This window comes from Natrix helvetica, assembly GCF_964273705.1.
Source record: "Natrix helvetica genome assembly, chromosome: 2".
Taxonomy (NCBI): domain Eukaryota; kingdom Metazoa; phylum Chordata; class Lepidosauria; order Squamata; family Natricidae; genus Natrix; species Natrix helvetica.
Window position 1 is genome coordinate 108994665 of NC_138552.1, and position 16930 is coordinate 109011594.

General features: G+C 39.1%; 1 protein-coding gene across 2 annotated transcripts in view; it reads left to right on the forward strand.

Annotated features, from left to right (window-relative positions):
• Positions 1 to 16930, forward strand: part of EPHA1 (EPH receptor A1) — an 81388-nt gene that overhangs the window by 37224 nt on the left and 27234 nt on the right. For both annotated transcript variants that reach the window (XM_081940285.1, XM_081940286.1), the window contains exons 3-4: positions 6652 to 6927; positions 15031 to 15421. In XM_081940285.1, the coding sequence (XP_081796411.1) occupies positions 6652 to 6927; positions 15031 to 15421 (667 nt within the window). The remainder of the gene's footprint in view (positions 1 to 6651; positions 6928 to 15030; positions 15422 to 16930) is intronic.

The window sequence follows — 16930 nt, forward strand, 5'->3', positions numbered from 1 at the left end:
GTTTGTGTGAGTAAAGCATGGTTGGAGCTGCCGTCTTTCTATAAATCTTGGGGGGGGGGGGGTGGAGTGCTGGCTTTGTTTCAGTAAGTGGATTGATTGGCTGTGTGGTTGTATCATGATTGGTAGATTGGTGCTGATTGGTGCTGGTTGTGTGTCCGTTGTTGTTTTGTGTTGTGTTGGGTGGTGGGTGGGGCTCGTTTGTTGACTAGGGCTGGTTTCCAGATGTCTGGTAGGTGGGAGGTATCATCAAGTATTATTCATGTTGTGGGGGTGTTTCTCTATTTCAATAGCTTCCATAATTATTCTCTTGTTGAAGTGTTCTGTTTTGAAGATTAACCTGGTTCCTTCAAAATTAATTTCATGTCCTGTAGCTTTAAGAAAAGGGAGGAGTTTTTTCTTTTTTTCTTACTGCGTTCTTGTGTTCTGCGATGCATGCATTTACTCACACAACGACCACGCTTTACTCACACAAAGACGAAGCCGAAAACACCAGCCTGAAGATGGCGAGTGAGACCTCGCCGAAACGTTGTCAAGACAATCTCAATCTTACACGGGAAAAGAGCCGAATACAACAAGACCAGCATACCTACACCCGTGAAAATCTACGAATATGTGTGTGTGTGTGTGTGTGTGTGTTGTATTTGTGCTGATAAATAAATAAAAGGAGACTATAGTATGCCCAAATATATACCCAATACATGCCAATTTCCCTGGCTCAGCTGATAAGGAGGAGAGCCTGTAGCTTAGTGGCTAATACATCTGCCTAATATGTAATACAGCCCAGGTTAGAATCCCAGTAAGGGTATGTATGTTGCAGGGCAGATTTTGCATGGTATTTCGTGGACTCCTTGGTTTTCTAGCTGGATTTTGTCTTTGGGGTTTCTTAAGATGTTGGCTATTTTTTGGTCAGTGTTGAAGGCTGTCTTGATATTGTGTTTGTGGAGAATTTTGCTGATTTTATCTGTGGTGCCTTTGATGTAAGGGAGGAGGGCGATGCCGTTGTCCTGTTTTGTGTCTTGGTTTTTGGGGGGAGTCACCCTTTGGATTAGGTTGGTAATTGTTTTTCTTTGGAATCGTATGTTTGTGAGAGTGTGTAATTCAGTTTTCAGGTGGTCTTTGTTGGCTAGGCACTTGGTTCTGGAGATGAGGGTCTTGGCTACAGAGTTGATCTATACAGGGTGGTGATGGGATTGTGCATTTAAGTAGAGGTTGGTGTGTGTTTTTTTCCAGTAGATGGTTGTCCTAGGGAGCCATTGGATTTTTTGTAGATTAGGACGTCTAGAAAGGGAAGTTAGTTGTTTGCTTCTATTTCCATGGTGAATTGTATTTTGGAGTGTGGGCTGTTGAGTTGGTGAGGAAGTTGTCCAGTTTTTCTTTCCCGTGTGGCCAAATCATGAAAGTGTCATCATTCGTATGTATGTATGTATGTATGTATGTATGTGTGTGTGTAATGAGCCAAAGGACAGAGAGGGGGAGTAGTGAGCTCCCTCCCATATTTGGGCATACCAGGGATTGTAACACAAATACATACATACATACATACATACATACATACATATATATACACACACACACACACACACACACATATACATATAAACATACACATACACATCTATCTATCTATCTATCATATATATATATATATATATATATATATATATATATATATATATATATATATATATATATATATATATGTTTTGTGTTTGTGTTAGTTTGTCATTTTGACATATCTTTCTATTTTATTTACTTGAAAGTATCCAGTGGTGTTTAACAGAAATATCTCTACCTACAATTACTAAGATGCCTTGACGATACCATGATTGTTTTATAACATCCAATATAATTTTACAATGTCAATAAGACCCAGAATCCTGTTTCCCATTTTGTCAAGGATAATGGCCTAGAAATTCTAATTTGATTTAAAAGGGGAAAAAAAAAACCACCCTTGCCTGTCTCTAATGGAAGCCAATTTTCTTAAGTTAGTACCGAGGAAACAAATCTGTTGTAACATTATTACGGTGCCTTTTCCTCCTACAGTGGCATTTAAAGAACATTTTTCTCCCACATGGGCGGCTGCCATTAGCAATAACAACCAGTGTATGCCACCCTTCCCCAAGAAAGAATTACAGTACTAAGTTAACCTTAATCCATTGATTTAACAACCGTACTTTAAATACTAATCAGTATGTTCCTTTAATACCCAGATATACTAACAAGTAATAAGATAAAGACAATTATTTGTGTGTGTATTTATTTGCTTAGTTTTATTTATTTAACAATGCTATTGGTCTCAGCAGGCCAAAGGCCTCTAGAAAACTGCTTTGTATATTTAATAGTATATTGCATATTTTTTTATATTTGTACATTGTACTTACTTAATATTTAATATTTAAGAATGATTTTCTTTTTGCTGCGTCTCACTCATATACATACCATATATCCACACATTTGCAGACACACAAACATAGCACATACTCTTTTGCATATCCTGATGTCAACTTATGTTTTCTGAACTTCGTTCAGGAACTTGTGATTGACTAGGTTAAGGGAAAATAGGTTATTTTGAGCTTACTGATTCCCACAGGGTAGGCTGGATGACTAGCAATTCTCTGTATCAAAAGGGGAAGATATATTATTTTGTATGCTGTTGACAAGAGCTTGGTTTAGCTCAAATGGTCACAGATCATATGAAGCAGAGGGTGTTATACTCGCGTCGTCATGGCAGCATCACGTGACATACCAGCCCTTCTTTCCTCGTCGCTAAAGTGGGCGTGGCCAGCATGTGATGCGTTTGACAGCCCTGACATAGAGTATGGCTACTTCCCCTTTGAAACTGATTTGGAAGGCTTGTGGAAATGCCTGTTAAATGATGGTCTGCTTTAATGAAAAGCAGTGAGCAATCACACTCTTCCCAGGTCCAAAGGATATTTTCAAATAACTTTTGAAGCCTGCCCAGACTAACATCTGACTGAGGTATAGAAAAAAAAGATTTTGCTCCTGTAGATTCTCCCAGGGTCGTATTTTCAGGTTGCACAGAAGCCCTTCAGTTGAAATAATTTTGTTTGATGGTATCCACAGAATAATTCTTTAGAATTATTATTGCTGATATTATGTTCCACATAATATTTTTTCTCTTATGATTGTAACATCCAACTGCGTTTTAGAGCTGACTAAAGATACAATTCATATCTGAATCTGCAAGGGGCCTCACAGTCAAGCAATCTCCATAAAACTGGATATGCTAGAAAGCAATGTTTAAGTCTATTTCTCCCTGACATGCATTTATATAAAGACAACAGAGTGTCATGTAAAGTGGTGTAGCCTCAATACAGGGATAAATTGACTTGTTTGATTAGGGAGGGGGGAAACTACTTTTATAGAAGACTGGAAACTTTTTAATGGACTTTTTGCTTTATGAACAATGATGTCTATGGAATATCTTTCCAAAAGTCAGTGTTATATCTGGGTCTATAGAAGAGCTGTTAGAGGTCACATACATATATCTGCTCTGCACATACATATATCTGCTGTGCAAGTGCATGCGATGTCCTCAAATTAAAAGTACTTTATACACCGAGGGAGCATTTTTGACTGCAGTTGTAGCTACCACTTCCTTTTTTGCAACTCTGACCTGCCTAGGTATGGCTAAAGAGCTAGCAAAAATCAGTTTAAGCAAGATGCTGAAGGTCAAAAATATTGAATTCCTGTATTGCGGACAGGCATCAGAGAAATCAAAAAGAAGAGGAGTGAAGAAGGAGAGATGAAAGGTTAGGATTTGTAGTCTGGTCTCCCTCCATTAAAAGTTGAATAGTTATAACAACATTTCATTTTGAGGCACTGCTTCAGCCCCAGGTCACTGTCCTTATTAGGACAAATTTCTAACGAGCAAACCCAATGAGCAGACCTAGTCCCTAAAGGAAAGTGTTACTTCTGTTTCTCTTCTAAAGCTTGGCCATTCCCTGTCTATCCAAGACTGCAGGAATCCACTGAAGCCGCAAAGTACTAGGAGCAAAGTACTGTAAATAAATTTGTCAATGAGTTTAGCTTTCTTTGGAAGAAAATTCTAGAGCCTACAGCATAAGATAAAAATTACAAGTATGTTTTTCCTTCCCTATCTCGTACAGCACCAGAAACTGCTGCACAAATACAGAAACAAATTGTGCTGTCAAATTCTGTTTATGCATTGTTTAATTATACCGAAGAAGGCTGCAAAAGTATTGTTCTCTGGGATCCCTGGGAATAAGCTTTACTGAAAACTCATTTGGACTGCTATCTAAATAAGTTGATATCTAATTGCATGGTGCAGATAACAATTTGAGGAGTCCCTGGTGCTCTCTGAGCTTGGTTGTTTTCTTGCAGATGTATCATTACCCAAACTAGGTAACATCATCAGGGCTAATAAGGAGGGAGGTTTGCTGAGAGACTGGATTCATTCACACTTCTGAGGAAGGGGGAGGACTTGTACCATAAATGATTTTGCATAAAGGTGGAGGCTGGAGGAACCTGCTGAGTTACTCAAGGGGCAAGTTCATGCTTTAATTCTCTTTAAGGTGACTGCAGTCTTATCCCTGGGATGAAATTGTCCTGAAACTGGCAAAACTACCTTTGGAATAGGCATGCAGAGTAGCTGCTTTTTCAACTCTGCCCTTGCTTACTTTTGAGTAGGCATGCACTGGAGAGGTATTTGCAATGGATGGATGCTCCTCCGTGTTTTGCAACTGACTTTTGAGAAGTGATTCAGATTAACTTCAGCCCTACAAATTGTCAGGTGGTCCTTTGAGACCCAGAGTGATGTGGTGGCTTTGAATGACAAATGGGGTCTGAGATTTAGTCTATCCTAAGCAATGGAAATTGACTAGGGGACATCAACCAGTTGTCAAGGTTCCAAGTAACACCCCCAATGAAAGAAGATTCTGAGGCTTGAGTTTCCTCTGAGTTCCATTTTATTAGAGATTCATATTGGCACATCTGGGAAAACCCGAATCTGAAAGCTTCCAGATTTTCCCCACCCAAATGAAAGTTCAAGTCCCTGCCCAGCACTCAAATGTCCACCACATGGTCCAATCAGGTACCATCCCAACTGGAGATGTCTCCCAGTCACACCATTCCATGTTTTACATTGGGCCTTCAGGCCTGCCACCAGTCACTCTCTCTCTCTTTCTCAGCCTAACCTATTTGACAGGGTATTTGTGGGGGAAAGAAGGAGAACAGAGCTCTCTATATGCAGGGGTGGGTTCCTGCCAGTTCTAACCTCTTCTATAGAAGAGGTTCCACAAATCCCCAGTGCCGTTTAGAACCGGTTCCAGCTCCCTCCCCCTGCCCGTCCGCACATCATCAAGATGAAGAGCGAGAGGAGGAATTCTGGGAGTTGAAGTCCACAAGTCTTAAAGCTGTCAAGTTTGAACACCCCTTGGGGTTTTTTTTCTAAAGGGTTAGGGGTGCAAGGGTCTTGTAACTTGACAGCTTTAAGACTTGCGTGCTTCAAATGCCAGAGTTTCTGAGCCAACATTTTGGTTGCTAATCAAGAGCGTTGTTAAGTGAGTTTCACCACATTTTACAAGTTGGCCACATCCACCCAGTCACATGGCTGGCAAGCCACTCCCACCCAGGCACATGGCTGGCAAGCCACTCCCACCCAGTCACATGGCTGGCAAGCCACTCCCACCCAGTCACATGGCCAGCAAGCCACTCCCACAAAGCAGGCCACACCTACAGAAGAGGTTCTAAAACATTTTGAAACCCACCACTGTCTATATGCCATCTTGAAAAATGGAATATAAATTGAATAAATAATAGCATTAAGAGCAGGATTTTTTTTTAGTGATGCCTCTGTGAAGATTGGAGACATGAGATAGGAAGGAGCAAAAGGACAGTGAGCACTGTACAAGGCACATTGAAATGACCACGTCCCTGTTGCAGTCACCTCAGGAGGGCATTTTAGGTCAAGAAAATGGCAGAACAAGGTTGAACAGGCCCACCCCAGAGTCATTTGCTGATCAAATGGATAGGCTGCCCTTCATTGCAGCTGCTTTAAAGAAAAGCAAACAAAAGAGAAATCTGATCTGCTGTGTAATGTGTCATTGAAATAAATTATAAATAAGATTTACGGCCTAAGTTTTGATGAGACAGAGAAAAAGAAAGCAAGAGAAGATAGGCGGATCCAGAGAACGTGCAGGTGAGAACAAACACTGGAAGAGGTTTTCTTTTTTCCTGAGTGGCAGCATATGCATATTTGTTTTTTAAAAAAACATCTACAGCAGGGGTGTCCAAACTTGGGAACTTTAAGACTTGTGGACTTCAACTCCCAGAATTCCCCAGCCAGCCATGCTGGCTGGGGAATTCTGGGAGTTGAAGTCCACAAGTCTTAAAGTTCCCAAGTTTGGACACCCCTGATCTACAGATATCCACCCATCCATCTGCCCTCTGGGCAAAGGATGGGGTACCAATTTATTATTAAGGTTGGTCACACAGTGAGCCAGATGTTTAGACTGGATTTGGCATTTCTGTCCCCTTATTCATCCCCCCGGGATTGGTTTTTATTATTATTCTCATTATCATGCCATCAACAACTTTGCAATGTTTCTTTGATAACCTGTCGAGAACCTCAGTTCAACGTCCTCAATCTTCTCTCCTTCTCATACGCAGTGGAGTGAGGGGCAGCAGATGATCAATGGGACTCCTGTATATATGTACCAGGATTGCAGCGTCCTCTCTGAAGGAGACACTGACCACTGGCTCCGCACAAACTGGATCTTCCGAGGGGAGGTCTCTTCTCGCATCTTTGTGGAGCTGAAATTCACCATCCGAGACTGCAAGAGCTTCAGAGGAGAAATGGTGAGCTGCAAGGAGACATTCAACCTCTACTACATGGAATCAGAGCAAGATGTTGGCATCCAGTTCCGCCGTCCTCCATTCACTAAAGTAAGCTTTGTTGGTTGGTTGGTTGGTTGGTTGGTTGGTTTAATGTGTACGCTGCCTAACTCCCAGTGACTAGAGACAGTTTACAAAGATAATCCATATAACAGTAAAGTAGTAACTGTGAAAGGGATCTTGGAGTCCTAGTGGACAACCATTTAAATATGAGCCAGCAGTGTGCAGCAGCTGCCAAAAAAGCCAACACAGTTCTAGGCTGCATCAACAGAGGGGTAGAATCAAGATCACGTGAAGTGTTAATACCACTTTATAATGCCTTGGTAAGGCCACACTTGGAATACTGCATTCAGTTCTGGTCGCCACGATGTAAAAAAGATGTGGAGACTCTAGAAAGAGTGCAGAGAAGAGCAACAAAGATGATTAGGGGACTGGAGACTAAAACATATGAAGAACGGTTGCAGGAACTGGGTATGTTTAATTTAAGAGAAAGAAGGACTAGGGGAGACATGATAGCATTGTTCCAATATCTCAGAGGTTGCCACAAAGAAGAGGGAGTCAAACTATTCTCCAAAGCACCTGAGGGTAGAACAAGAAGCAATGGGTGGAAACTAATCAAGGAGAGAAGCAACTTAGAACTGAGGAGAAATTTCCTGACAGTGAGAACAATTAATCAGTGGAACAGCTTGCCTCCAGAAGTTGTGAATGCCCCAACACTGGAAGTCTTTAAGAAGATGTTGGATAGCTATTTGTCTGAAACGGTATAGGGTTTCCTGCCTAGGCAGGGGGTTGGACTAGAAGACCTCCAAGGTCCCTTTCAACTCTGCTATTGTATTGTATTGTAAGATCCAATGATTTTCAAAGAACTTTCATGTTTAAAGTACAATATAATATAATACAATGCAGTACTATGCAATAAAGGAGGAAAAAGATGGCAAAAACAGACAACAATGAAAAATATCCAGATACTAGTCAGAAAGGACTTCAAGCATTCTTGCCAAAGGACTGAGTAAATGGCCAGGTTTTGAAGGCCCTTTGAAACACCAGGAGGGTGGAGGCCACCAGATATCAGGGTGAACTTTATTCCAGAGGGCGGATGCCGCAACAAAGAAAATGTGCTCCCAGGGTTCCAAAACAAGAGCCCCATTTAATTGAAGGAATCTGCAGCATGCCAACTCATTGGATCAAATCAGCCAGGCAGACGCTATGAGAAATAGATAGTCCCTCAAGTAATTAGGCCCTATGCTATGTAGGGCTTTATAAATAACAACCAGCATCTTTGAATTGCACCAAGAAGCAAACTGGCAATCAGTGCAGTTTGTGAAACAGGGGTGTTACATGGGCATACTAAGGCACGCCCACCATTGTGTGTGCTGCTGGATTCTGGAACAATTGAAGTTTCCAAGTTGTCTTCAAGGGCAGACCCAAGTAAGCACATTATAGTAGTCAAGCACAAAGAGACCGGAAGTGAGTGACTATCTGCAGGGCTTTCCTCTCCAGGGAAGGACACATATTTCTTGTTCAAAGGCCTTCCCTGTCACAGCTGCCACCTGCTCATTAAGCAGGACCTGTGAGCCCAGGAAGACCCCCATTGAAAGGCAAGTACTGCAGAAAGGTTTGCAAGATGGTAATTTTTCATTTATATAGAATCTTCTGTGTATAATAAGTCAAGAATGTCAACACTGGGGAAGAAGGACTAAGGATAGCACAAACAAGGTGAATGCAGTAAATGGTAACAGCCAAGCTTAAGAAGGAAAGAGGTGTAAGAAAATGTCAGGGCCTGAATGAGGAACTAGAGAGAGTACTTTATTTTACTTTACTTTATTTTAAATTTCTAGACCGCCCCCTCTCCCGAAAGGGACTCGGGGCGGTGTACAGTCAAATTAAAAACACAAGGAATACATAAGAATAGATATAAAATACACAGATCCTTAAATACTTAGACGAGGAGGCTATAAAAAACTGTATCTTAAAGTAAAGCAATTAAAAACAGTATTAAAAAATAACCCCTAAAAATACCCCAAAAAGTTAAAGTTAAAATAATGACCTAGAGATTCCCAATTAAAATAATATCTGCCAGGAGGTAAAAGAAAACTATGAATGGGCCAAGCCGGCTAATCGAAACAGGTGAGTCTTTAGTTTTTGACGGAAGGAACGGAAGTCGGTGGTGGTTCTGATATCAGGAGTGTGAAAAGTCAAAGTGTTCCCATGGTGGTAGGAGCACTTGGGGGCTATGACCCCCTTTGCTGGGAGAGTGGCTCCAACAGGTCCAAGGAACGACGTAAGAGGTCTCTGTCCAGAAAACTACAGTGTTGGAAACAGCTAAGATCCTGCACAGAACCCTCAAATTCCCAACCTCTGGTGGAGGCCCCGAGACTGAGAAAAACACCTATCATCCATAAAAGTGAGAAGGGAATAAACCAATGCCTGCACGCTTACCCAAAGTTATACATGTGAGGCTGTGCAATTTTTTTTTAAGTACAGTCTAAATGCTCCTTAGCAAAGTTCTTCAATTTCTCATCACTGATCAAAGGCCTCAATTTCAGACTGACTTGGAGATTAGCCAGATTTCTTATATTCATTCAGAACACAAAGAGTATTCAGAAATTTTTAAAAATGGCAGAATGATCAGAAACTTGTAACAACCTGTTTGCAATCATAGACCCACGCGCACTGGTTTGTTCTTCAGACATAGTGAGTTAGATGCAGATAATTTTAAGTCAGGAATAATATAATTGATGTGAACAATAACTCAGTTCAGAAGCTGAGATGCTATGCATTTGGATGATGGCTTGTAATTTTGCCATGGTCGAAGATTTTCAGATATTTTTTACAAAGCCCCCCCAAAAAATGCCTTTTATAAAATAGTCATGAGGTAATTCTAATCAATCTATCTTTGTAGATAGGGGAACTTTTACCTTAAATAAAAGCATTCTGCTCTAGAAGTTATATCCAGTACAAATAATCTTTACTTATGACTGCCTTGTTTAACAACCGTTAGAAGTTGCAACAGTTAAAAGAAAGAAATACAACCAATTTTGTTGTATTTAAGTACAATGACAATAAAGATTATACATACATACTAAAAATCAGCTTTGTGACCAGACTTCACATTTTTGACTGCTACAGTGTCCTGTGGTCATATAATTGCCATCTGGGCATTTTGCAACTGGCTTTCAACAAGCAGGATTAATGGGAAACATGGAAAATTGCAAGTCACAGACATGTGATGTCTGGCTTAATGACTACGGTCATTCGGCAAAAGTTAAAAAAAATTGAAAAAAGCATCATAAATCCGGAAAGACTCATGGTTAGCTTCGTATTTATATGTAGCTCTGCTTCCCATAGAGAACAAGATTATGGACTAACTCCCTAATTATTGCAGAGGGAAAGGTAATGGTTTCAAGCAATTATGTCAACATAAAAATGTATTTTGTTTATTGAAAATAGATTATAGATAATTTAGGCTTAACCCTACCTTATAAAATCTTATTAGTATTAGAATTTAATTTCTCTTCTTGGGTTTTATTGAGAATCACATAAATGGCAATGACACTAAAGTTACATAAAATAAATGAAAAAATCAATACTATGGCAAATAAATGGCTGTAATAAAAGGACTTCCTTTCAATTGATTGCTCAGTCTCAAAATCATATTGCAAGAGATGGTCTGTGTGTTTCTATTGGCTACCATTAACTGCCTTATGGAGGATGTTTGTTTTTCAACATCTTATATGATTGAATGTAATTTTACTTCAATAAATAATATATTAACAAAGGAAAGAAAAAGTATTGATATACGTATAATCAGAGGGGAAATTAGTATTAAACCTACGAGCATCACAATTGAACTTTTAATGAAAACAACATCTGATTCAGGAAACCTATGGAATCATTCTTGGATAGGTAACTTTCTTTTGTAAACTTAATTGTAAATTAAGTTAAAAATTAGATTCACTAAAAATATTTTTTAATAATTCAATTTATTTTTTCTATTATTTTATTTCTGCTGGAAATGATTTAAAATGCTTATACTTATATGCATTTATATAAATTGCTAATTTGCTTGTAATGTAGTTTAATTCATTACAATTTATATAAATAAATTACCTTTCAAGTAACTCCACAAATACAATTAGAAAGTTAAGTTACATTTAATTGCTTTTTAATTTTTAATTGAACTTTTAACTTAACAAATTATTTAGTCATTCTTAACCCTGCATTAAAAATTGTTTTATGTACATACAGTACTGATATACAATATTTAAAACATAAAGGTAACAGTTCCCCTCGCACATATGTGCTAGTCATTCCTGACTCTAGGGGGTGGTGCTCACCTCCGTTTCAAAGCTGAAGAGCCAGGGCTGTCTGAAGACGTCTCCGTGGTCATGTGGCCAGCATGACTAAATGCCAAAGGCACACGGAACGCTGTTACCTTCCCACCAAAGGTGGTTCCTATTTTTCTACTTGCATTTTTATATGCTTTGAAACTGCTAGTTTGGCAAAAGCTGGGACAAGTAATGGGAGCTCACTCTGCTTTGTGGCGCTAGGGATTCGAACTGCCAAACTGCTGGTCTTTCTGATCGACAAGCTCAGCATCTTAGCCACTGAGCCACCACATCCCTATACAATATATATGTGATATTAAAATTTCCTGGGTTCGGTTAGGAAAAAAACTGTCTAAAAAGGCTCCTTTCGGGGGGACCATAACGAAAAAAATGGTTCAGAAATATTAAGTTACATGGAGGAAAAAAGGAAAGATAACTCAATTTCCTGCTCTCTGATGCAGACTTCTTAATCTTGATTATTTTAAAATGGGTGGACTTCAACTCCCAGAATTCCCCAGCAATCATGGGGAATCGTGTGTGTTAAAAGTCCACCCATCTTGAAGTTGACAAGAGTGAGATATACTGCCCTAGTGAGTGGGATCTTGCCTTTAATTTATATCCTGAGAATCAAAACTTGGGCTGGTTAATCATCCACAAAAGTGATATTCACTCAAATATGTACTGAGATGAGAATGGACGTATATGTACACAATTTGCATCCCTTCATCAAGAATAAGTTCTCTGAGACATAAAAAATACACACAAGGATTTCTCTCTATGTAATTGGGATCACTGATTATTTAGCATTTCTTATACTGAGGAAACTCTATGAGACTCTTTCAGACTTCGGATGTGATCTGGGATCACCTTCCATCTCCACTGATCCATTCAAACACCACCCAAAGAGAGATGAAAGCAGTTATTTAAAAATATTTGCATGATCATTTTTCTCTGCAGTAGATGTCCTTGATGTATCCCTTCTGTCTTAACTCTGGCATACAATAACCATATCCATTTGAAAATAATTTTAATATTTTTGGCTGCTGCATAATTGCATATGATGTCATTTTGAGTTGCCCCTGGTATTATTTATGTCTTTTAAATATAGTTCATACATATTTGTATTTGGGTATGATATAATTAGCTGTAAATGAATAGGGGGTCACTCTACTGCATACATTATTGGCAGTGTGTCAGCGTGTGATGAATTCTTGAACTGAACAGAGCATGCAGGAATCCAAATTTGGCAACAGCCTTTCATAGAATTGTTTAGCATTTTAATTTAATATTTCAAAATAATGTGCTAACTCAGAGTACAAACCTACTCAGACGTTCTCCCCCATACGCCCCATTGAAGATGTTGTGCAACTTTCTGCATCATTGAAGCAAGGAATGTTATGTTTTATTGTATTAATGTTTTTATTAATCTAATGAATTAGATACACAACCTGAGGTCACACCCTACCCCAGGGCCTGTAAAACCCAGCTCTTAAATTTTATGTTTTAATGGGGTAGGCATTCTGAACAGAGAATAATCATTTAGTCTCCTTCCCTGCCATCTTTGTTCATTTTTAAGTCAATTTGAGTGTTAATACTGTATGTATTAGTGTAATGTTTTATCTTGTTGTTATTATTGGTTATAAGATGCCTCTAGGCAAGATGGGCAGTGTATAAGTTTAATAAACAAATAAATAAAAACCATCTTAACAACATTTAATTTTAATTCAAGGGAGTAGAATCAATAATTCATATTTTTTGTCTTGACCTACTGCAGGGGTGTCCAAACTTGGCAACTTTAAGACTTGTGGACTTCAACTCCCAGAATTCCCCAGCCAGCAGCTGGCTGGGGAATTCTGGGAGTTAAAGTCCACAAGTCTTAAAGTTGCCAAGTTTGGACACCCCTGACCTACTGCTTTTGAAAGTGTGGCTCAAAAATATCAGTAGAAGCCACTTTCAAAGGGCTATTGATATCGATATTGATATTATGTTGTTATTATTTAACTCCCACTCATAAAAGAACAATAGCATCTCAAAAGCATGGACCTGAATACTCAATTACTTCCAGGTGGGAAAAGTACTAGAAGCTCCCTGCACTTTTGCTTACTTATCTGTTCCGCTGGGTTTTTTCCAAACCACCCAACTAAAAAAGGAAACAAGAGCACAAGAGCTCCCACAGCTGTCTTTCACTTTTCTATTCTTCATCAGCTTTTCAGAAATGAGTTTGCTCACACCCTGTGCCCAGCTAATGGGTCTTAGTACTTTGTCAGAGCATTATGTTCCTGCCCAGACAAACCCCTTGTCAAAACAGTAGCCCTATGTTTAATTTTACTTGTTTTCATGGGATTAAATGTTAAGCATTCTCAAGAGCTATTAGTCAGCTTCTCAGAAGGGAGTATCTATGTTTATAACCGGTGTTTTCCTGAACGCTCGTTTAACAGATTAACAGAGTTGGAAGGGACCTTATAGGTCATCTAGTCCAACCCCCCACCCAAGCAGGAGACCCTACACCATTTCTGACAAATGGCAGTCCAATCTCTTCTTGAAAGCCTCCAGTGACGAGGCTCCCACAACTTCCAAAGACAAGCTGTTCCATTGGTTGATTGTTCTCACTGTCAGAAATTTTATCCTTATTTCTAGGTTGATTCTCTCTTTAATCAGTTTCCATCCATTATGCACATCTGAATTTGAGCCCTTGTTGCAGGTAAATGCTGGGCAGCGTGGCCTCTGGAGTTTAACCAATAAAGCCCAGGTATAACAAGTATGGTCAAATAACTCCTCTGGAGGTATCTTACAGATTTTCTTTCTAAATCTTTCCATCATTTAAATAAAAGTATTGTACTTGTCAAAACCTGCCAGCCAAGGCTGACAAGCAGTTTTCGCTTATGTCCTTTCTTGATTTCTTCACATCACACAGTATCACCGAGTCCCTTTCGGGAGAGGGGGCGGTCTATAAATATGAATAATAAATAAAATAAATAAATAAATCACGCGGCCCGTATCTATTCTCAGTTTATTAGTAACATTCTACATTTGTTTCTTTATTCAGAATATAATCTATAATCAAATATAATTTATAATCAAAACAGAAAGAGAATGGCTGAATGGATTTTTTAAAATTATTTCTAGTACCTTTTGGTATTGCAAGAGTTCCTATAACTAATGCAAACTGCTTGGATTATATGTAACTTAAATTGGTTCTGAGCTTTCTCTTATTATGTCTGCTCTGGGTGTCAAGTGACTAATTCTATCTCAATACTGTTGTGCAACTTTTTAACATGCTATAATCTTAAAGGATTAATTTTACATTTTTTCTATTAGTCAGAGCTTTATTATTGAATACACTATACTTGGTTTTATACCCTAGCTCAGCCTAAGCTATCATGATGGATAAGTTATGCCAAATTCTTTGTTTTCCAAATAGCTAAGAGAATGTTGATTTAGATGTTTTTGAATGTCTCTTTTACTGCTGAATATTTTGTTCGAACAATCAATTTATATCTGATTTCTGCTAAACTATTTAGCAAATTCAAATTGTGTCCTGAATTAATCTAAAAGGTGGGTAGGGATAGGTTGCATACATGAATTAGGATTTATAAAGAAACAAAATGCCTATATTTTTTTAAAAAGTCTGAATTTTAGAGACAAAGCTAAATTAAACTCCTCTCTCCACATGCTTACTTTCCCTGCATATTTTCTATATGCTGGGAGTTCTGAATATTCATGAGGATTCAAATATACTTAATTTACGGAACTGCTGCATTTCAGAAAGGGATTGTGTTTGGTTTAAACAAGTTGCTCAACTGACTTAAATCCTTTTGCTTTCCAGATCAACACTGTGGCAGGTGACAACATTTTCACAGCTCGAGATGTTGAGGTCGGCTCGCTGAAGTTGAACATGAAAGTATGCTCCATTGGGAAGCTACAGCAGCGTGGTTTTTATCTGGCTTTCCAGAACTTGGGAGCTTGTGTGGCCTTGGTTTCAGTGAGAGTTTATTACAAGACCTGTTCAGATACCATTAGTGGATTGGCCCATTTTCCAGAGACACTTGCAGGTGCTGAGGGTCTAACAGTAGTGCCTGGTGTCTGTCTGAAGAACGCAACGGAGGAGACAGGTGTTCCACCCAAGATGCACTGCAGTCCCAATGGGGAGTGGCTGGTGCCAGTGGGCAGGTGCATATGTGTCATTGGTTTCGAAGAAGTCAAAGGAAGATGTGTGGGTAAGTACCCAAAGGGCAAACCCTGAGGTGGACTTGGAGGATTTTCCAATTTCTAGGTTGGAAAATATGTAATTTTACAAATAGAAGATGTGAGAAATTACTCATGACGTGATTGGGGTACAATATTTGGCTCCCCTGGCCCTTTAATGCATTGGATTACCTTATCCTTTTTTGTTCCATTCTACTTCTGACAGTAAACGTATTTGACATTTTGCCCTTCCGCTGCTTCTTAATTTCCTGCAAGGCTTGGAAACAGTTTCTAGGGTATCAGAGCACATAACTACTTGTCCAACAAACGTATTCCACAAGGTGTATGCCCATAATTGAATGTTAATCAATTGGAAGATATTTTATGAATATATACGAATGATACACAATGAATTTCAATATATTGGAGGAGACAGCTTAGCTAGAAGTGTCATCCTGTTTGCTCTCACCTGTTCCTGATGAATTTGGGAGCATAAATCCCAGGATTCTCAGCAACTAAGGACTATCCTGGCTGAAATTCCGAGAATTATACTCTCTCTGCATTGCAATCATATCAGTTGAATTTCATAAGTCCCAAATTGCATGACCTTCCACCCCAAAGCATCTTTCTATTTTTTATTAAAAAAAAACCTTCTGAGAGATGTTACATTAAAAAGAAACCCAATTTCTTTAAAAAGTCATTCAAAGTTGTCATCAGAGTTTCAAGCTCTTAAAAGAAAGCCATATTATTTCAGAATAGGTAGACCTTGACTTATAACCATTCATTTAATGACTATTCAAAGTTACAACGGCCCTGAAAAAAATGACTTATGACTGTTTTTTTTTCCACACGTATTACCATTGCAGCATCCCCATGGGCACCTGATCAAAATTCAGATGCTTGGCAAGTGACTCATATTTATGATGGTTGCAGTGTTCCAGGATCATGTGATCACCTTTTGTGACCCTCTGACAAGCAAAGTCACTGGGGAAGCCAGATTCACTTAACAAATGTGTTCCTAACTTAACAACTGCAATCGTACACTTAACAACTGTTGCAAGCAAAGTCATAACGTGGGGCAAAAAATCGCTTAATAACTGTCTCATTTAGCAAGAGAACATGGACTCACTTGTGGTTGTAAGTCGAGGACTTCCTGTACTGCTTTACTAATCTTCTCTCTATATATAAAATTGCTGTGTGTGTGTGTGTGTGTGTGTGTGTGTGTGTGTCTTCCAGCATAACTCTGGAACACCTCGAGCAATTTCAACCAAACTTGATACACAGATGACTTACTCTCTGGAGAAAAATACTGTGGGGGTAAGACATCCCTAACTCCCCTCGGGGTATGTGTTCTGTTAAGATACAGGCTGTTGTGCCGTACTGCCATACTGGCTTCTACTGGCTTCACAGTACTCCTCAAGGGGGCTCTCTCTGGTAAAGGGAAAAATCCCAACATTAGAAATTACGTTTGGTCTGGATGTTTTCCCCCTATAAATAAATATGCGAGCAATGCCGGGTTATCGGCTAGTAAATATTAAAAT